The sequence below is a fragment of the Nerophis lumbriciformis genome, linkage group LG17 (genome assembly GCF_033978685.3).
Source record: "Nerophis lumbriciformis linkage group LG17, RoL_Nlum_v2.1, whole genome shotgun sequence".
In the NCBI taxonomy this organism is placed as follows: Eukaryota; Metazoa; Chordata; class Actinopteri; order Syngnathiformes; family Syngnathidae; genus Nerophis; species Nerophis lumbriciformis.
The window spans coordinates 14278806-14301545 of NC_084564.2; the positions used below are offsets into that span (position 1 = coordinate 14278806).

Here is a 22740-nt window from a genome sequence, read left to right on the forward strand (position 1 = left end):
CTTGGTAAACATTTGAACACAACATTCTTACTTTTAATGTACTTAGTAGACATTTGAATGCAACACTATTATTTTACTTGGTAAACACTTGAACACACCATCCTTACTATTGATGTACTTAATAGACATATGAACGCAACACTCCCACTATTATTTTACTTGGTAAACACTTGAACACACCATCCTTACTATTGATGTACTTAATAGACATATGAACGCAACACTCCCACTATTATTTTACATGGTAAACACTTAAACACAACATTCTTACTATTGATGTACTTACCGTAATAGACATTTGAACGCAGCACTCCTGTTTATGTTTTACTTGGTAAACACTTGAACACAACATTCTTACCATTGATGTACTTAATAGACATTTGAACGCAACAATCTCGTTAATGTTTTACTTGGTAAACACTTGAACACAACATTCTTACTATTGATCTACTTAGTAGACGTTTGAATGCAACACTCTCGTTTATGTTTTACTTGGTAAACATTTGAACACAACATTCTTACTTTTAATGTACTTAGTAGACATTTGAATGCAACACTATTATTTTACTTGGTAAACACTTGAACACACCATCCTTACTATTGATGTACTTAGTAGACATTTGAACGCAACACTCCCACTATTATTTTACTTGGTAAACACTTGAACACAACATTCTTACTATTGATGTACTTAGTAGACATTTGAACGCAACACTCTCGTTTATGTTTTACTTGGTAAACACTTGAACGCAACATTTTTACTATTGATGTACTTAATAGACATTTGAACGCAACAATCTCGTTTATGTTTTACTTGGTAAACATTTGAACACAACATTCTTACTTTTAATGTAATTAGTAGACATTTGAATGCAACACTATTATTTTACTTGGTAAACACTTGAACACACCATCCTTACTATTGATGTACTTAGTAGACATTTGAACGCAACACTCCCACTATTATTTTACTTGGTAAACACTTGAACACAACATTCTTACTATTGATGTACTTAGTAGACATTTGAACGCAACACTCTCGTTTATGTTTTACTTGGTAAACACTTGAACGCAACATTTTTACTATTGATGTACTTAATAGACATTTGAACGCAACAATCTCGTTTATGTTTTACTTGGTAAACATTTGAACACAACATTCTTACTTTTAATGTAATTAGTAGACATTTGAATGCAACACTATTATTTTACTTGGTAAACACTTGAACACACCATCCTTACTATTGATGTACTTAGTAGACATTTGAACGCAACACTCCCACTATTATTTTACTTGGTAAACACTTGAACACAACATTCTTACTATTGATGTACTTAGTAGACATTTGAACGCAACACTCTCGTTTATGTTTTACTTGGTAAACACTTGAACACAACATTCTTACTATTGATCTACTTAGTAGACATTTGAATGCAACACTCTCGTTTATGTTTTACTTGGTAAACATTTGAACACAACATTCTTACTTTTAATGTACTTAGTAGACATTTGAATGCAACACTATTATTTTACTTGGTAAACACTTGAACACACCATCCTTACTATTGATGTACTTAGTAGACATTTGAACGCAACACTCCCACTATTATTTTACTTGGTAAACACTTGAACACAACATTCTTACTATTGATGTACTTAATAGACATTTGAATGCAACACTCTCGTTTATGTTTTACTTGGTAAACATTTGAACACAACATTCTTACTTTTAATGTACTTAGTAGACATTTGAATGCAACACTATTATTTTACTTGGTAAACACTTGAACACACCATCCTTACTATTGATGTACTTAGTAGACATTTGAACGCAACACTCCCACTATTATTTTACTTGGTAAACACTTGAACACAACATTCTCAATATTGATGTACTTAGTAGACATTTGAACGCAACACTCTTGTTTATGTTTTACTTGGTAAACACTTGAACGCATCATTTTTACTATTGATGTACTGAATAGACATTTGAACGCATCATTTTTACTATTGATGTACTGAATAGACATTTGAACGCAACAATCTCGTTAATGTTTTAATGTTCAAACAACAAAACCAACACAGTGCATAAACTCACAACAAATTACACACCTGCAAACCAGTCAGCTATTGCCGTATCGGTAATACGCCAATAGGGAGAAGTTTGTATTTACACGATGAGTCGGGTGTGTTTTGACCTCGGCCGAACCCCTGAGGCCGACTCACCGAACCCCTAGGGTTCGATCGAACCCAGGTTAAGAACCACTGCCTTAGGCTGACCACAATAAACAAATAGGTAATACATTCACCAATATCAAATACAATCCACAAACAAATTCTGTGGAAAATGTACAAAAAACATTAGCAAGATTTTTAGTGCGTACTTTCTGCACAATTCGAGCACAAATGATTAATTTAATAGACAATTCTTGCGATGTTTGATAGTTAATCTTAATGTAGTTAGTGTAAAGACCTGCTTGTGTTGTGCAGATGAAGTTTGGAATTACAGTGTTCATGAATGCCCCTCGCCAAGAAACATGTGTGTGAGTTTGACGTGAGTGTTGGAACTGAGCACTGCTCATGGCGTTTCGGCAACAAATCGTCACCAGTAGGTACCTAGTTTTTTGGTCTGGTTAAGACTATTTACGACATTATAGTGATGAGTTTCAGTTTCATTCCCACGACTCCGGACCACCAAGAGTGACAAAATATGTCCAACAACGGATGCCTCACATCTTTTTAAATTTATCGCGTTTAGTTGGGAATCAAAGTTGGATCTCATTCTCCTGTTGCAGCCCTAAACGTGTGCAATATGTCTCGAAGAATGAATTATACCAAACGAGGGTCCTGCGGTGCACTCTAACGATGAAAGCGCCATATTTCACCTCGGCTCATGTACTATTAAACACGCGTGTGCGTGTAGAGATTAGGCCATTTAGTGAGCCGTGGGTTTTTTTTTCCTTTTTGCTTTTTAATTAAAAAGCAGCTAAGTGGCCCGGATAGAACAGGGTCAAGTGGCGACTCCATTTCTGCTCCCTTGGCTCCGAAGAGCAAAGCCAGGGAGACGTGTTCCTCCTTGAATTATGGATTTTGCATACTCAAATAGAGCTGGTTGTTATGCTAATAGCGGGCGACCTTTACTTATAGTTCCCTTTTTCCCAGAGACATTCATCTGGCTCTTTGCTACTGAGGTTGCTGTAAAAGAAACCGGACTGTCATTACCAGGAAACTGCACTCAGACATGCAAGAACTTACACAATACAGTGGAACCTCCAAAGCACCGGTGTCAAAATCAAGGCATCATTTAACGTGGCCCGCGAAAGCCTGGAAATAATATGTATCAATAATGTGCCCTATCTTTTCTTACTATATGTATTAGTTATTTCCATTCTCACAGAAAAAAATATATGGGATGCATACAATTGCATACCTTTTCAACATTAATAGTATCCAATATTGCAACAAATATAGTAGGTTTTTTTTGTCCGTTAACATAAAAAAAATACCTAAATGTCAGCTTTACATATGATTTCAATCAAGTTATCCATACATTTGTACACTGTAAGGATGACATTACATTTTGCGGTAAAAAAAACTTCACCACTGTTTTTTAAGGTAAAATTCTGTCGAGCGACCTGCCAGGTTTTTTTACTGGAAAATCTACCGTTTTTATGGTGTATTACTGTAAATGAAAAACACGGTACCACATTTTTTTACTGTAAAAAACTGGCAGCTCAGTTGACAAAATTTAACCGTAAAAAAAAACCAGTGTAGGAGATTTTTTAATTTACAGTAATATGCTGTAAAAAACACTGTACATTTTACTTTAAATTTTGGCAACTACGCTGCCAGTATTTTTCTGTAGAAAAAAATCCATAGTACTATTTTTTCACATTTATCGTGATATGTTGTGAACAAAAATTTTGGTGACTGAGCTGCCAGTTTTTTACTGTAAAATGTACAGATTTATTTTATAGGGTAGATAATTTTTTTTTATTTTTTTTTAAAGTAAAAATATATATATATATAAAAAAAATATATATATATATATATTTTTTATTATATATATATATATATATATATATATATATATATATATATATATGTATATATATATATATATACAGTACAGGCCAAAAGTTGGACACACCATCTCCTCATTCAATGCGTGTTCTTTATTTTCATGACTATTGTAGATTGTCACTGAAGGCTACTTAACAAAAAAAGGGGAAAATAACTGAAAACATGTTTTATATTCTAGTTTCTTCAAAATAGCCACCATTTGCTCTGATGACTGCTTTGCACACTCTTGGCATTCTCTCGATGAGCTTCAAGAGGAAGTCACCTGAAATGGTTTTCACTTCACAGGTGTCCTAATTTTGATGCCTTCAGTGACCATCTACAATGTAAATAGTCATGAAAATAAAGAAAACGCATTGACATGAGAAGGTGTGTCCAATCTTTTGGCCTGTACTGTATATATATATATATATATATATATATATATATATATATGTATATGTACATATATATATATATATATATATATATATATATATATATCCATCCATCCATTTTCTACCGCTTATTCCCTTTGGGGTCGCGGGGGGCGCTGGAGCCTATCTCAGCTACAATCGGGCGGAAGGCGGGGTACACCCTGGACAAGTCGCCACCTCATCGCAGGGCCAACACAGATAGACAGACAACATTCACACTCACATCCACACACTAGGGCCAATTTAGTGTTGCCAATCAACCTATCCCCAGGTGCATGTCTTTGGAGGTGGGAGGAAGCCGGAGTACCCGGAGGGAACCCACGCATTCACGGGGAGAACATGCAAACTCCACACAGAAAGATCCCGAGCCCGGGATTGAACCCAAGTCTACTCAGGACCTTCGTATTTCGTATTGTGAGGCAGATGCACTAACCCCTCTGCCACCGTGAAGCCCATATATATATATATATATATATATATATATATATATATATATATATATATATATATATATATATATCAAATACAAATTCAAATATTATTTGCAGTTACAAGCGGCCCTCTATATACATATATATACATATATATATATATATATATATATATATATATATATATATATATATATATATATATATATATATATATATGTATATGTATATATATATATATATATATATATATATATATATATATATATATATCAAATACAAAGGCAAATTCAAATATTATTTGCAGTTACAAGCGGCCCTCTGAGCCTTAACTGTGATTCGGACCTTAATAAAAACGTGTTTGACACTCCTGCTCTAAAGGAAGTTGTATTTTTCTGATTACGAGACCCTTACACATGTAATGAATGACACTTTAGCTCAGTGAGCATCTAAAAAGACGTTGGTTTAAAATTACCTTAGTTTTATTTTTTGTTTAATTTTTATTTTGAAAGAATCCCCTTTTACACCCATATGGCACACAAAGTTTTGTAATCAATCAGAAAAAATCAAGCTGCTGAAATGCGCCAAACATGAATAAGTGTGGAGAGTGTTTTGCAATTTTCCCATGATGCTTTGTAATGGATTTAAACGGGTGTAATGTTGAATTTTTTATAGTTAATGGACATTTTTTATTATGTCCCCAAAGTTCAGTGAGCAGGTTGTGTTATGTGTGACCGTGTCTGTTGACATTTATGTGTTGTTTTGTTTTATTTATTTATTTTTTATTTATTTTTTGCACCATGACTACGGAAGGTTGTTTGCATTGGGTCATATAAGTAAATGTTGCGCATTTGTCAATTCAGAGCATAAGTACAGACCGTTGGCATGAATAACTAACGTTGCCCGCGAGATTGAGACACAATATCAGCAACAAAATTGTCAGACTATTAAAGTGAATGCAATCTACCTGTGAGTAAGATTCTGACTCATGACATCTTTTATTATGTCTAAATCACTTCCTATTGGAAAAATAAATATTGTAAATGTAAACCAGAGGTCAAACAACGTCCCAAAATAGATTGTGTTGTTATATAAAAAATGCATGCAGAATTAGACTTATGTTTACATATGAAAATAACCTGATTATTGTGTTATTAAGCTGTGTTGCTGTGTAGAATAATCCCTTTATAAAGCTGTTCATGTAAAACGTCCACATTTTGCAGTTATTTTCAACGTACCTGGCGCACATTCAAGAATCTCTTCTAATATTGCTTATAATTTCAATAATTTCCATTGTAAATGAAGAGCTTTGATGAAGGCCACAGTTGTTACAGCCATCAGGAATGGTCAGATGGTGTTAATCAGGCATGAGGCGCAGACACACACACACACACACACACACACACACACACACACACACACACACACACACACACACACACACACACACACATTCTTGTATTTGATACCTTCTTGAGACTTCCGAAAAACGCCTACCTCCTTAGGACCAGCCTTTCTAGATATATAAAGATTTGTATTTACAACATTAATAATATATACGAACTATGCATGCATAAAAAAGCTTGTTGTGAAAAATCTGTGAAAAATGTTGGCAGTATTATAATAAAAGTCGTAATTTTACTCAACGCAAGTCAAAATTTTACAAGAAAACCTGAACATTTGTGCAATATTATGAAAAGAGTCGTAATTTTACTCAGTAAAAGTCACAATTTTATAAAAAAAAACTTAAACAATTTTGGCAATATTATAATAATAATCAGAATTTTTAACTTGCAAAATTGTGAAAAAAGTCATCATTTTACTCAAAAAATGTCACTATTTTACAAGAACAACAAATGACAAATGTCACCGTTTTGCATTAAAAAGTAATAATTTTACATAAAAAAGTAATGATTTTACATAAAAAAGTAATGATTTTACATAAAAAACTAATAATTTTACGAAAAAAATATTGCAATATTACAGAAACAGAAAGAATATGAGAAATTGTTCCCAATTGTATAAGAAAGAAGTCGACACATTGTGAGAAAAATACTGCTTTTAGTTAATTTATTTAATTTCTTAATTTTTTGTTTGTAACTGGTTTTTAATCTTCATTATTTACTTCAAGTTGTATGTCTCTATATACATATGTATTTATTTATTTTTATTAATTTTGGCCAAAGGGGGCGCATTTCAATTTCTTACACACACTTGTTATTACATATGTTGAGCAGAGGGGGAGCACTTTTAAAAGCGACACACAGTCAATTTGAAAAATCCCTCCTTTTTGGGACCACCCTCATTTTGATAGATTTCACCACCAGGGGTGCAAATGAAACATTCTCTATTAGATGCAATGGTTTTCCTTATTGGGACCATGATTTATGTCCTAAATTGTTCACCGGTCCTCATATGGAAGGTACTTTTCCTTGTTGATGTCTCAAGAAGGGTACAAATACAAGAACACACACACACACACACACACACACACACACACACACACACACACACACACACACACACACACACACAAATCCCTTCAAAGGTAGAAAAACAGGCATCTTCTTTTGATCATGGGCGCACGCTTGCACGAGCCCTCATTGGTTGTTGGTGAAGCTTTCATCCCGGGTTATACGGATGAGGGGGCAAACACCTGGGACCCCCTCTGCTGAAGTGGGTGAACTCACCTGCTGCCTCCTTCAAGTGTTTTTCTATAACGGCGTCCCTAATGGCGCTGTAGAGACACCTTGCAAGCCCATGTGGCAGAAAAAACTGTTTGTATGATGACCGTGTGTGTGCGTGTGTTCACTAGCCCCTAAAGTGTGATGTGTGCAATACCGCGGAACAGAACCTACTCATATGCCCAAAAAACCGAACACAATCCCAAACAATGCCTCATCTGTGTTTGGCGTCATGCGAGGTGAGAACAGACATCAGGTTGTGTACCTTTGGAGTGCTCCCATACGATGGTGGGTGGTGGGTATCCTTCAGCAGAGCAGTTGAGAGTGACCGTTTTCCCGTATATCCCATCTTGGTCTTCGGGCTGGACCACAAACTGAGGAGGAACTGGGCAAGCACAAAACAGTTTGGATAGATAAGCCTTGTTTTTCATCAGCTTGTGCACATTTCCATTGAAATAAAGTACCGATGATTGTCACATACACTAGGTGTGGTGAGATTATCCTCTGCATTTGACCCATCTCCTTTTCCTCCCCCTGGGAGGTGAGGGGAGCAGTGAGCAGCAGCGTTGGCCGCGCTCAGGAATCATTTTTGTGATTTAACCCCCAATTCAAACCCTTGATGCTGAGTGCCAAGCAGGGAGGTAATGGGTCCCATTTCTACAGTCTTTGGTATGACTCGGCCGGGGTTTGAACTCACGACCTACCGATCTCAGGGCGGACACTAAATTAAAATAAATTAAAAAGATGGTCACAGGACTGCGGAGGTAGACAACGTCATATCTCCTTTCCCTTTTTTTAATCATTTAAAGTCATGATCAACAGAATTGTAACTATTCTTGTTTGTGCTAACTTCATACATTTGTGAGGTCACTTGTTGCTAGGCAGGATTCAAAGGGCTCAATCAAAAAAAAAAAATACAAAAAAATCTGCCAATACTGATACGCTATGGTACACATGTTTTGTACTTTTGTGTGAGTAGAAATGTATTTTAATTATTTGATAATATTTTATTATTTACCATTTAACAGTGTGCTGATAATGATAACTGTGCTGTCCAATTATATATCTTGTTTTCTTATCCTTCTGGTTATCATTTGCAAGTATGCATTCATTTCAGTTTGTCGTTGGTGTGTTACCATAGTCAGGAAGTAGTCTTTGACCTTCCATGCTCAGTGGCCTTGTGGTTAGAGTGTCCGCCCTGAGACTGGAAGGTCGTGAGTTCAAACCCCGGCCGAGTCATACCAAAGACTATAAAAAATGGGACCCATTGCCTCCCTGCTTGGTACTCAGCATCAAGGGTTTGAATTGGGGGTTAAATCACCAAATGGTTCCTGACCACTGCTGCTCACTGCTCCCCTCACCTCCCAGGGGGTGAACACCTAGTGTGTGTGTGACTACCGTTGGGACTTTAATTTTAACTTTACATTGAATGTGCCGGTCTTGTCTTTCATTGAGCCCTACAAAGTGTTTATAATTAGGGTTGTCAAATGATTCTTTTTTTATAACCAGGTTAAAGACATTTTGGAATGTAGATTAATCATGATTAATCACAGGTGATTACTTGCTTGCATATTTAAAATTTGCTTAAAAAAGACCCTAATATTTGCAAAATGCCTGTGTTTCCAATAAATGTGAGCTGTACATGAGGATTTTAACTACAACACATTTGTACAACCTTTCACTGGACAACTCACAACACGGCCTTTCGCGACATGTTCCTTCAAGTGAGCTATTAAAAATTAGCCTTAAATGTTACATATCTGGTAAATAGCTGCTTTCAACCAGTTGCAACACACTTAAACACAAAGCATGTTTCATTTCGATGCAGTGTGCAATGAAGCACATAGACATAACCCTTGAATGTCTGAAACCACTTGCCACAAAAATACAAGAATACATGTTGGCCAAAAGTTAACTCGGCTAATGCTTTAACACAAAGCCCTAAAACAATTAAGTTATGCTGTAAATTTAAATGTACAATCTGCAAAATCTTTAATTTAGACCAGGGGTGTCAAACGGACAGGTTTTATCTGGCCCGGGGGATGAGTTTGCTAAGTAAAAAAATTAAACTGAAATTCTTGAATGAAAGAAACTGCTGTTCCAAATGTGTCCACTGGATGTCGCAATAGCAATTCTTTGTATCTTTGTAGATGACGCTACATATGTACAAACTAAACCACATGATGTTAGTACATCAGTTGAGGAAAATGATCAAACTACATGAATAACATCCTGTAATTTAATTTTGATATCATTTTTTTATCTTGATAGATTGAAAATTACAAGGAAAAGTGGTAGAAAATGGATGGATGGGTGGAACAGACATTATCACATAATTTATTCAGAAAATAGAAATAACAACAAATAAAGATAGAATACTATTAACCGCAACATGTAAGTGTAAAAAAAAAACCAACAACATTAAGATTCGTACAATTTCAGGATGTGCTCGTTCTATTTTTAAACAATCTGAAGTTGTCTTTACTTTTAAGTTATCGTGCCGTGATTTTACTTGGGAGTAGATTTTTCTCCATGTGGCCCCCGATCCAAGATGAGTTTGACACCCCTGATTTAGAAAGAATAATAAATAGTAAATTTTAGAGTATTTGAATGCTTGTGACAAAACAGTATTTGCAAATGCATTGTACAATTTATCATAATTTTGACAGTAAAGTCATGTGTTTTCTATGAATTATAACCAAAGTAATTTAAGTTATCTACTGTTTCTTAGTTTGCAGGAATCCACTACATTTATTACTCTAATAAACTATTTTACTGTTGCTATTTAACAATTGCTTGCTGTAGTTTTCACGGTCATTTTTTACAGTCCACCAAGTACTTGAGCCCGTGCCGAGTTTGCAACCGGTTGTGATGTTACGTGCAGCGAGGGTGTCGAAATATAGTATTGTTTGATTTTACGTGAATCGGTGCCCGGTAGTACCGACAGAATTTGGTTGAATTCGAATTTAGCAGCCATAATAAAGCAAAGTTGAGAATGTGGAGTAGACATGCATGAAATGCCAGTTTACCAGGTACTAAAAACCTCATAGTACCTGGTAGGGTTGTACGGTATACCGGTATTAGTACAGTACCGTGATTCTAATGAATAATTTTCGGTACTATACCGCCCCTGAAAAGTACCGGGCCGCAACCCACAAATGAACAAGAAGATTAAAAATTAATTTTCTACCACTTGTCCTTAATATGTTTGACAAAATAATAGAATGGAAAATGACACAATATGTTACTGCATACGTCAGCAGACTAATTAGGAGGCTTTGTTTGTTTACTACTAAAAGACAAGTTGTCTTGTATGTTGACTATTTTATTTAAGGACAAACTTGCAATAAGAAACATATGTTTTATCTACCGTAACATTTTTTGTTAAAATAAAGCTCATATTGCAATTTTTTGTGGTCCCCTTTATTTAGAAAAGTACCGAAAAGTACTGAAAAGTATCAAAATAATTGGTATCGGGACAACACAAGTACCTGGTGGTATCGGGTTGTGCCGATGGAATAGGGAATATAGTCAAGTCAAATCGAGTTAGTACAGTGCTTTATACTACATATATCAGGCACTGTATTAAATACAAACCCCATTTCCATATGAGTTGGGAAATTGTGTTAGATGTAAATATAAATGGAATACAATGATTTGCAAATCATTTTCAACCCATATTCAGTTGAATATGCTACAAAGACAACATATTTGATGTTCAAACTAATAAACATTTTTTTTTTTGCAAATAATCATTAACTTTAGAATTTGATGCCAGCAACACGTGGCAAAGAAGTTGGGAAAGGTGGCAATAAATACTGATAAAGTTGAGGAATGCTCATCAAACACTTATTTGGAACATCCCACAGGTGAACAGGCAAATTGGGAACAGGTGGGTGCCATGATTGGGTATAAAAGTAGAATCCATGAAATGCTCAGTCATTCACAAACAAGGATGGGGCGAGGGTCACCACTTTGTCAACAAATGTGTGAGCAAATTGTTGAACAGTTTAAGAAAAACCTTTCTCAACCAGCTATTGCAAGGAATTTAGGGATTTCACCATCTACGGTCCGTAATATCATCAAAGGGTTCAGAGAATCTGGAGAAATCACTGCACGTAAGCAGCTAAGCCCGTGACCTTCGATCCCTCAGGCTGTATTGCATCAACAAGTGACAAAGGATATCACCACATGGGCTCAGGAACACTTCAGAAACCCACTGTCAGTAACTACAGTTGGTCGCTACATCTGTAAGTGCAAATTAAAACTCTCCTATGCAAGGCGAAAACCGTTTATGAACAACACCCAGAAATGCCGTCGGCTTTGCTGGGCCTGAGCTCATCTAAGATGGACTGATACAAAGTGGAAAAGTGTTCTGTGGTCTGATGAGTCCACATTTCAAATTGTTTTTGGAAACTGTGGACGTCGTGTCCTCCGGACCAAAGAGGAAAAGAACCATCCGGATTATTATAGGCGCAAAGTTGAAAAGCCAGCATCTGTGATGGTATGGGGGTGTATTAGTGCCCAAGACATGGGTAACTTACACATCTGTGAAGGCGCCATTAATGCTGAAAGGTAAATACAGGTTTTGGAGCAACATAAGTTGCCATCCAAGCAACGTTACCATGGACGCCCCTGCTTATTTCAGCAAGACAATGCCAAGCCACGTGTTACATCAACGTGGCTTCATAGTAAAAGAGTGCGGGTACTAGACTGGCCTGCCTGTAGTCCAGACTTGTCTCCCATTGAAAATGTGTGGCGCATTATGAAGCCTAAAATACCACAACGGAGACCCCCGGACTGTTGAACAACTTAAGCTGTACATCAAGCAAGAATGGGAAAGAATTCCACCTGAGAAGCTTAAAAAATGTGTCTCCTCAGTTCCCAAACGTTTACTGAGTGTTGTTAAAAGGAAAGGCCATGTAACACAGTGGTGAACATGCCCTTTCCCAACTACTTTGGCACGTGTTGCAGCCATGAAATTCTAAGTGAATTATTATTTGCAAAAAAAAAATAAAGTTTATGAGTTTGAACATCAAATATGTTGTCTTTGTAGCATATTCAATTGAATATGGGTTGAAAAGGATTTGAAAATCATTGTGTTCTGTATATATTTACATCTAACACAATTTCTCAACTCATATGGAAACGGGGTTTGTATAAAAGAGCCTGTAATGGCGGCCTCACCTCTCACTATCAGCTGACTCTGGTGCTCCACAGCAGCCGCCTCATTGCGAGCAATGCACGTGTAGTTGCCGTTGTGGTCGGGCGTCAGGTTGGAAATTCTCAGTGAGCTGGTGAAGTCGATGTTATCCACCGTCACGCCCAGGCTGACCGGGATGGGCCGTCCGTCTTTCTGCCAGGTGATGTCCAGCGGCCGGTCGCCCGACATGACCACGCAGGGGATGAAGACACGCTGACCGATGGTGAATCGCTGGAACTCGAAGGGCTGAATGTAGGGAGGGACTGCGGATGAAGAGAACAAGACTGTAAGATCATCTCAACAATAAAAGGACACTTTTCTTTCAAAGCCTGATTTACATGAAGGAGTTTTCTGACTGTAATGCTTGGAGATGTGAATGGTAATGTCTTGTCATTCCTGAAAAATGTGTTTTTGGATGCAAAAATGAAAGATGCATTTTTTTCACATGACCAAGTGTTTGTGTAAACTAAATCTTTGTTTTCATGAACACTGTAATTCCGAACTTCATCTGCACAACACTACAGTAGGATTAACTATCAAACATCGCCAAAATTGTCTATTACCGTATTTTTCGGACTATAAGTCGCAGTTTTTTTCATAGTTTGGCCGGGGGTGCGACTTATACTCAGGAGCGACTTATGTGTGAAATTATTAACACATTACCGTAAAATATCAAATAATATTATTTACCTCTTTAACGTAAGAGACTAGACGTATAAGATTTCATGGGATTTAGCAATTAGGAGTGACAGATTGTTTGGTAAACGTATAGCATGTTCTATATGTTATAGTTATTTGAATGACTCTTACCATAATATGTTACGTTTACATACCAGGCACGTTCTCTGTTGGTTATTTATGTGTCATATAATGCAGTGGTCCCCAACCACCGGGCTGCACAAGAAATATATATATTTTTTAAATGTATTTATTTTAATCAAATCAACATAAAAAACCCAATATATACATTATATATCAATATAGATCAATACAGTCTGCAGGGATACAGTCCGTAAGCACACATGATTGTATTTCTTTATGAAAAAATAAAAAATTTAAAAATAAAATAACCCCCCCGCCGGTCCGTGGGACAAGATTTCAAGCGTTCCGCAGCTACAAAAAGGTTGGGGACCACTGATATAACGTACACTTATTCAGCCTGTTGTTCACTATTTTTTATTTATTTTAAATTGCCTTTCAAATGTCTATTCTTGGTGTTGGGTTTTATCAAATAAATTTCCCCCAAAAATGCGACTTATATATATTTTTTTACTTCTTTATTATGCATTTTCGGCCGGTGCGACTTATACCCCGGAGCGACTTATAGTCCGAAAAATACGGTAATTATTTATTTGTGCTCAAATTGTGCAGAATGTACGCACTAAAAATCTTGCTCAGGTTTTTTGCACTTTTTACATACAATTTGTCATGGATTTGATTTTATATTGGTGAATGTCTTACCTACGCATTTATTATGGTCAGCCTAAGGCACACATGTGCAATAATAACGCTGTTTAATCAGAATCTTGATATGCCACACCTGTGAGGTAGGATGGATTATCTTGGCAAATAAGATTTAGACAGATTTGTGAACAATATTTAAGAGGAATAGGTATTTTGTGTATACAGTAAAAGTTTTAGGGCAGCACGGTGGAAAAAGGGGTTAGTGCAGGGGTCGGCAACCTAAAATGTTGAAAGAGCCATATTGGACCAAAAATACAAAAACAAATCTGTCTGGAGCCGCAAAAAATTAAAAGCCATATTACATACAGATAGTGTGTGATGAGATATAAATTGAATTCATATGACTTAAAGGAAACTAAATGACCTCAAATATAGCTACAAATGAGGCACAATTATGCAATATGTACATATAGCTAGCCTAAATAGCATGTTAGCATCGATTAGCTCGCAGTCATGCAGTGACCAAATATGTCTGATTAGCACTCCACACAAGTCAATAACATCAACAAAACTCACCTTTGTGCATTCATGCACAACGTTAAAAGTTTGGTGGACAACATGAGACAGAAAAAGAAGTGGCATAAAACACGTCCTAGAAAGTCGCAGAACGATATACATGTAAACAAACTAAGGTGAGTTCAAGGACTGCCAAAATTAGTAGGACAAAACGGCGCTCGCCAAATACTCTAATTAGTGAAGCATGTTTAATATAAACAGTGTGCTTTATAACAATTAGGGAAGTTTGTGTCATGTTTGTCCTCCTACAGAAACCATATTAAAACAAAATATATATTTTTTTCCCCTCAACTTTTTCCATTTTTCATACATTTTTGAAAAAGCTCCAGAGAGCCACTAGGGCGGCGCTAAAGAGCCGCATGCGGCTCTAGAGCCGCGGGTTGCCGACCCCTGGGTTAGTGCATGTGCCACACAATACGAAGGTCCCGAGTTCAATCTCGGGCTCGGGATCTTTCTGTGTGGAGTTTGCATGTTCTCCCCATGACTGCGTGGGTTCCCTCTGGGTACTCCGGCTTCCTCCCACCTCCAAAGACATGCACCTGGGGATAGGTTGATTGGCAACACTAAATTGGCCCTAGTGTGGGAATGTGAGTGTGAATGAGGTGGCGACTTGTCCAGGGTGCACCCCGCCTTCCGCCCGAATGCAGCTGAGATAGGCTCCAGCACCCCCCAAGACCCCGAAAGGGACAAGCGGTAGAAAATGGATGGATGGATGGAGTAAAAGTTTTAGATATTTGAGTTCAACTCATGAAAAATGGGAGAAAAAATGACAAAACGGCACCTTGAAATTGCCTACCTTTTAAACTTTAATAGTATCCAATATTGCAACAAACATAGTATATCATCATAATTTCCAAACATGTTTTTGTCGAAATAAAAAGACTTAACTTTACAGCAAACTACCCATCAAATTAATTCTACTCCCGAAACACTGCACACAAAAGGGTGTAAACGTGTCAAAACATGCACCCCAAACTGTGTTGCCCGTGCTGTTATTTTTATGACGAATACACCACATGGTGGCGCTGTTATTAAAACCAAAAGTTGGACCCCATGAGGTCGAATTGACTTGACATTTCTCACACTGCTCAATGCGCTCTCCGGGGTGTTCATCCGAATCGCCACAGATATGGGTACAAACCTTTAGCAGTTTAAAGTGTGTACAATTTGAGCAGGATTGTCATGACCTGTCACCTGCTAAATGTTGTACTGATGCACATCATTACAATATGTTCACGGTCACGTTGTCATACCTCGTTTAAAGACAAACTCAATTTATAGAGCCATTGCTTATTGTAATCATTTACCACTCGATATTCGTTAAGTTTAAGAAAAAAGTGCAACAGTATTTACTGGAATGGAAATGACCATAGCTGATGGAATAACCTTAAACTATGTTAATTTAATTATTTCCTACCAGTGTTGATTTTTCACGTTGATTGATGCATTTGAATCCTTTTTTTCTTAACATATTTTGATAATGATGACCTATAAGGTGAGCTCATGTACAAACCCCGTTTCCATATGAGTTGGGAAATTGTGTTAGATGTAAATATAAACGGAATACAATGATTTGCAAATCGTTTTCAACCCATATTCAATTGAACGGACTACAAAGACAAGATATTTGATGTTCAAACTCATAAACTTTATTTATTTTTTTGCAAATAATAATTAACTTAGAATTTCATGGCTGCAACACGTGCCCAAGTAGTTGGGAAAGGGCATGTTCACCACTGTGTTACATGGCCTTTCCTTTTAACAACATTGAGTAAACGTTTGGGAACTGAGGAAACACATTTTTTAAGCTTCTCAGGTGGAATTCTTTCCCATTCTTGCTTGATGTACAGCTTAAGTTGTTCAACAGTCTGGGGGTCCCCGTTGTGGTATTTTACCTACTCAGTGGCCTAGTGGTTAGAGTGTCCGCCCTGAGATCGGTAGGTTGTGAGTTCAAACCCCGGCCGAGTCATACCAAAGACTATAAAAATGGGACCCATTACCTCCCTGCTTGGCACTCAGCATCAAGGGTTGGAATTGGGGGTTGAATCACCAAAAATGATTCCCGGGCGCAGCACCGCTGCTGCCCACTGCTCCCCTCACCTCCCAGGGGGTGAACAAGGGGATGGGTCAAATGCAGAGGACAAATTTCACCACACCTAGTGTGTGTGACAATCATTGGGACTTTTAACTTTGACTTTATTTTAGGCTTCATAATGCGCCACACATTTTCAATGGGAGACAGGTCTGGACTACAGGCAGGCCAGTCTAGTACCCGCACTCTTTTACTATGAAGCCACGTTGATGTAACACGTGGCTTGGCATTGTCTTGCTGAAATAAGCAGGGGCGTCCATGGTAACGTTGCTTGAATGGCAACATATGTTGCTCTAAAACCTGTATGTACCTTTCAGCATTAATGGCGCCTTCACAGATGTGTAAGTTACCCATGTCTTGGGCACTAATACACGCCCATACCATCACAGATGCTGGCTTTTCAACTTTGCGCCTATAACAATTCGGATGGTTCTTTTCCTCTTTGGTCCGGAGGACACAACGTTCCACAGTTTCCAAAAACAATTTGAAATGGGGACTCGTCAGACCACAGAACACTTTACAATTTGTATCAGTCCATCTTAGATGAGCTCAGGCCCAGCGAAGCCGACAGCGTTTCTGGGTGTTGTTGATAAACGGTTTTCGCCTTGCATAAGAGAGTTTTAACTTGCACTTACAGATGTAGCGACCAACTGTAGTTACTGACAGTGGGTTTCTGAAGTGTTCCTGAGCCCATGTGGTGATATCCTTTACAGACTGATGTCGCTTGTTGATGCAGTACAGCCTGAGGGATCGAAGGTCCCGGGCTTAGCTGCTTACGTGCAGTGATTTCTCCAGATTCTCTGAACCCTTTGATGGTATTACGGACCGTAGATGGTGAAATCCCTAAATTCCTTGCAATAGATGGTTGAGAAAGATTTTTCTTAAACTGTTCAACAATTTGCTCACGCATTTGTTGACAAAGTAGTGATCCTCGCCCCATCCTTGTTTGTGAATGACTGAGCATTTCATGGAATCTACTTTTATACCCAATCATGGCACCCACCTGTTCCCAATTTGCCTGTTCACCTGTGGGATGTTCCAAATAAGTGTTTGATGAGCATTCCTCAACTTTATCAGTATTTATTGCCACCTTTCCCAACTTCTTTGTCACGTGTTGCTGGCTTCAAATTCTAAAGTTAATGATTATTTGCAACAAAATAAAATGTTTATCAGTTTGAACATCAAATATGTTGTCTTTGTAGCATATTCAACTGAATATGGGTTGAAAAGGATGATCAAATCATTGTATTCCGTTTATATTTACATCTAACACAATTTCCCAAATCATATGGAAACGGGGTTTGTAATACAATCTTGTAGTTTTATTTTGTTCATGCATTTTGCAATGTGTTTAAACAGTTTCGTAGTATGTAATGTTTTGTGTGGACCTCAGTAAGACTAGCTGACTGACATGGCATCCGCTAATGGGGATCCTTTTTAAATAAACAAATAAACCTCAGGTCAGTCTTTGCATATTGGTTTTCTTATGTTCTGTGTTTATTTCCTGTTTTGCGCTCTTATTTTCTGTTTTCTTGTGTGTGTCATCCTGCAGTGATTTTATCTCTGCTCCAGAGCATCCTTTGTCTCACCTGTACTGATCAGGAAACTCATTTGCTTCTGATCACTAATCAGAGGGCTTTATAAGTCAGCCTCACGCCTTAGTCCAGGCTGGATCCATTTTTGTATGTTGTTTATGGATTTGTTATGCCTTCCTTATTCTTCCAGTGCACTTCCCAGCTGCACTATTCTTTTGTGGTTTTGAGAATTAAAGACTCTTCTTACCTGCAATTTGTCTCCTGTCTACGCATCTCGTGGTCACAACTACTGCTATCGTAACCAAGATTGCTTGAAAAACTTGTCAGCCATCAAACAAAATATTTTTGCAGGACTTAGCAACTAATTGGCCATCAATCAACATTAAGTTTATCAGTATTACGTGTATGCTAGGACACCCCATAAATTTCAGTATCATAAAATAAAAAATAGTTACAATTCTATGGTTGCAATATCTTGTTTCTCCCTCAAAGTTGCTGCCTGTACTGTGGGTTGATTATTTGAAATGATTACAGTAATTATGAAGCCACAATTAATTTGTCCCACATTCCTATGTGGGCGGCTCCTGCATCAATCAACAATGACAAGAATAGCACATTTGAGGCAAGCTGCCATGATTTCAAAATCAAGACTTAAAGGGTAAAAACAACATTGTGCTGTTTTTTTTAATCAACTCCACAAGGTGGCAGTGGTTTCGTTTGAAGCACCGTAAGTGGTCAGCATCCATTGTCTTATCTACCTCTGATTAGGGGTGTCCCGATGCGATACTGATAGTGGATTTTGCTCCGAAATCATTTATAAAAAGTAAACATGGGCTATTAGGAGCTAGAAGCTACACAACAGCTAAGCACAACATAGCAGACAAGCTAGACATACGTAATATGTGAACTTAAGCAAAATTGCAATCTAAAAAAAAAAACAAGTATCAAATAATTACCGTATTTTTCGGACTATAAGTCGCAGTTTTTTTCATAGTTTGGCCGGGGGTGCAACTTATGTGTGAAATTATTAACACATTACCGTAAAATATCAATAATATTATTTAGCTAATTCACGTAAGAGACTAGACGTATAAGATTTCATGGGATTTAGCGATTAGGAGTGACAGATTATTTGGTAAACATATAGCATGTTCTATATGTTATAGTTATTTGAATGACTCTTACCATAATATGTTACGTTAACATACCAGGCACGTTCTCAGTTGGTTATTTATGCCTCATATAACGTACACTTATTCAGCCTGTTGTTCACTATTCTTTATTTATTTTAAATTGCCTTTCAAATGTCTATTCTTGGTGTTGGGTTTTATCAAATAAATTTCCCCCAAAAATGCGACTTATACTCCAGTGCGACTTATATATGTTTTTTTCCTTCTTTATTATGCATTTTTGGCCGGTGCGACTTATACTCCGAAAAATACGGTATAGTTTCAAATTACAGAGACAGAGTATCTAGTAAAATACGTGTCCGCATCATTCAATTTGCCGAATAATGAGCTTAACTTAATGAACGACTAGGTGTCGGCACAAAAAACTATTACCACTCCACTTCAACTTAAAGACAGCAGACGTCCATTCCAGATGGTTAATAATGAATCGGTTAATGTTTTTCATACCTACCATTGTTCTCTGTTTGACTCATTTCACTTGATCAAACCTTTTCTGACATTCCACACTGTAAAATAACAAAAAGTAGGTACTGTTGCACTTGTAACGCGAACGCAAGACAACTTGAAGTATCTTTTGACACACAAAAACGTGTGCGCCGTTTATTCATCAAAGACGAGAATGAATGACTCCTACCATAAAGCGACTTAAAAGGTCGGTCACAACAAACCCCCAACTTTGGGTAAATCTCCTGACGGTCACTTAAAGGGGCCGCTCCGAATTACTCACTCTTAACTGCATATATGAATGCTAACCAAGAACAACATTGTTATGTGCACAATCAAACAATGACAGTGAATAATGATGACAAAGTCAAGTAAACAGTTGTGGTGATTTATGTCCTTAAAGCAACCGCTACAGTACTATGATTTGTGCTAATATCGTATTGGATCAATATCGGTAGCGGCTAATACTCGATGCTCCAGTATCGGTATTGTATCAGAGGTAAATAAAGGGCACCTCTAATGTTGATTACATGTACAATCAACATTATTAACTATAGAACAAATACAGCAAATCGTGGCAACAAGGCCCTTATTCAAAATAATTGAATTGAATTATATTTATATAGCGCTTTTCTCTAGTGACTCAAAGCGCTTTTACATAGTGAAACCCAATATCTAAGTTACATTTAAAGCAGTGTGGGTGGCACTGGGAGCAGGTGGGTAAAGTGTCTTGCCCAAGGACACAACGGCAGCGACCAGGATAGCGGAAGATCTGGTTCAGAATAGTTTACATTTACACAAATATTACTCTGTTCGTGGGAATTATTCAGAAATACTGACTATTATAAATTATATATATATATATTTTTTTTTTTTCAATGTAAACATACCATAAGGCAGTGCCATATTTCCATGCTTTGACAGTGACATCACTAGTCTGAATTTTCCCTCAACCAAAAAATGTTATTAAATAAACAAATAGAATTAAAAAAATTAAAAATAAAAATAAACAAACAAAATATATATATATATATATATATACATATTTTTTTTTTTTAGGGCTGCAACTAACGATTAATTTGATAATCGATTAATCTGTCGATTATTACTTCGATTAATCGATTAATAGTCAGATAAAAGAGACAAACTCCATTTCTATCCTTTCCAGTATTTTATTGGAAAAAAACCAGCATACTGGCACCATACTTATTTTGATTATTGTTTCTCCGCTGTTTGTACATGTTGCAGTTTATAAATAAAGGTTTATAAAAAAATAAAAAATGAAAAAAATTAACAAAAATAAATGCGCATAGCATAGATCCAACGAATCGATGACTAAATTAATCGCCAACTATTTTTGTAATCGATTTTAATCGATTTAATTGATTTGATATTGCAGTCCTAATATATATATATATATATATATATATATATATATATATATATATATATATATATATATATATATATATATATATATATATATATACCTACCGTATTTTTCGGACTATAAGTCGCAGTTTTTTTCATAGTTTGGCCGGGCTCTTTATTAAGCATTTTCAGCAGGTGCGACTTATACTCCGGTGCGACTTGTACTTTGAAAAATACGGTATATATATATATATATATATATATATATATATATATATATATATATATATATATATATATATATATATATATATATATATACATACAAATGGTAAATGGGTTATACTTGTATAGCACTTTTCTACCTTCAAGGTACCGTATTTTTCGGAGTATAAGTCGCACCGGAGTATAAGTCGCACCTGCCGAAAATGCATAATAAAGAAGGAAAAAAACATTATGCAACTTTCATAAACTATGAAAAAAACTGCGACTTATGGTCCGAAAAATACGGTACTCAAAGCGCTTTGAAACTATTTCCACATTCACCCATTCACACACACCCTAACCACGACCCAACAGGAGCAAGGGTGAAGTGTCTTGCTCAAGGACACAACAGACGTGATGAGGTTGGTAAAAGGTGGGGATTGAACCAGGAACCCTCCAGTTGCTGGCACGGCCACTCTACCAACCGAGCTATGCCGCCCCACAAAAATAAGTCAAATCACGGAGTATTGCAATAAAATATATCTATTTTAAAAGCCTCTTGGAAGCCATCCGCCATCGCACAAGTCATTTGTGTTTGAGTGTCCAGTCAGATCAAATAACAGTGGAAATAAGCAGCACTTTAGCAGCTTATTTAATTCTCAACAAAGCGGAGATAATGGACTCTTGAGATCCCCAAAGAAGCGCTGTGTATTTTAAGCAAGAGCGCGCTGAAATTAAACAAATGCACTCGCTCAGCGTGACACCGCCGGGTGAGGCGGTATTTTGTATTATCGCCCTCGGCGTCTCGCTCCCCTCCCTCCGTTCCCCTCGTTTGATGACAAAATGTAACGTGGCATCCTCACGTACTGATCAGACGGAGGACGGAAATAATAAGGGGAGCCCTCCGTCGTGTTCCCAATTAGGGCCGCTAAGAAGATCTCAGCGGAGATCGGCTGCGTGATATCATTAGCGCTGATACTGTCTTTATTAGCCGGCCTAGTGAGCTGTATTGGTCTGAGATGAATATGAAATCCATTTATAACGACGCTTGCGTTCCTGTTTGTTTATCAGTCTGCTCAGGGCCTTCTCAGTGAGGCCATTTGGACGTG

The 22740-nt window shown here is 37.0% G+C and overlaps 1 protein-coding gene across 2 annotated transcripts in view; it reads right to left on the minus strand.

Annotated features, from left to right (window-relative positions):
* Positions 1–22740, minus strand: part of LOC133614533 (cell adhesion molecule DSCAM-like) — a 299360-nt gene that overhangs the window by 73176 nt on the left and 203444 nt on the right. For both annotated transcript variants that reach the window (XM_072914993.1, XM_072914992.1), the window contains exons 10-11: positions 12800–13078; positions 7878–7997 (exon numbers count right to left, since the gene is read on the minus strand). In XM_072914993.1, the coding sequence (XP_072771094.1) occupies positions 7878–7997; positions 12800–13078 (399 nt within the window). The remainder of the gene's footprint in view (positions 1–7877; positions 7998–12799; positions 13079–22740) is intronic.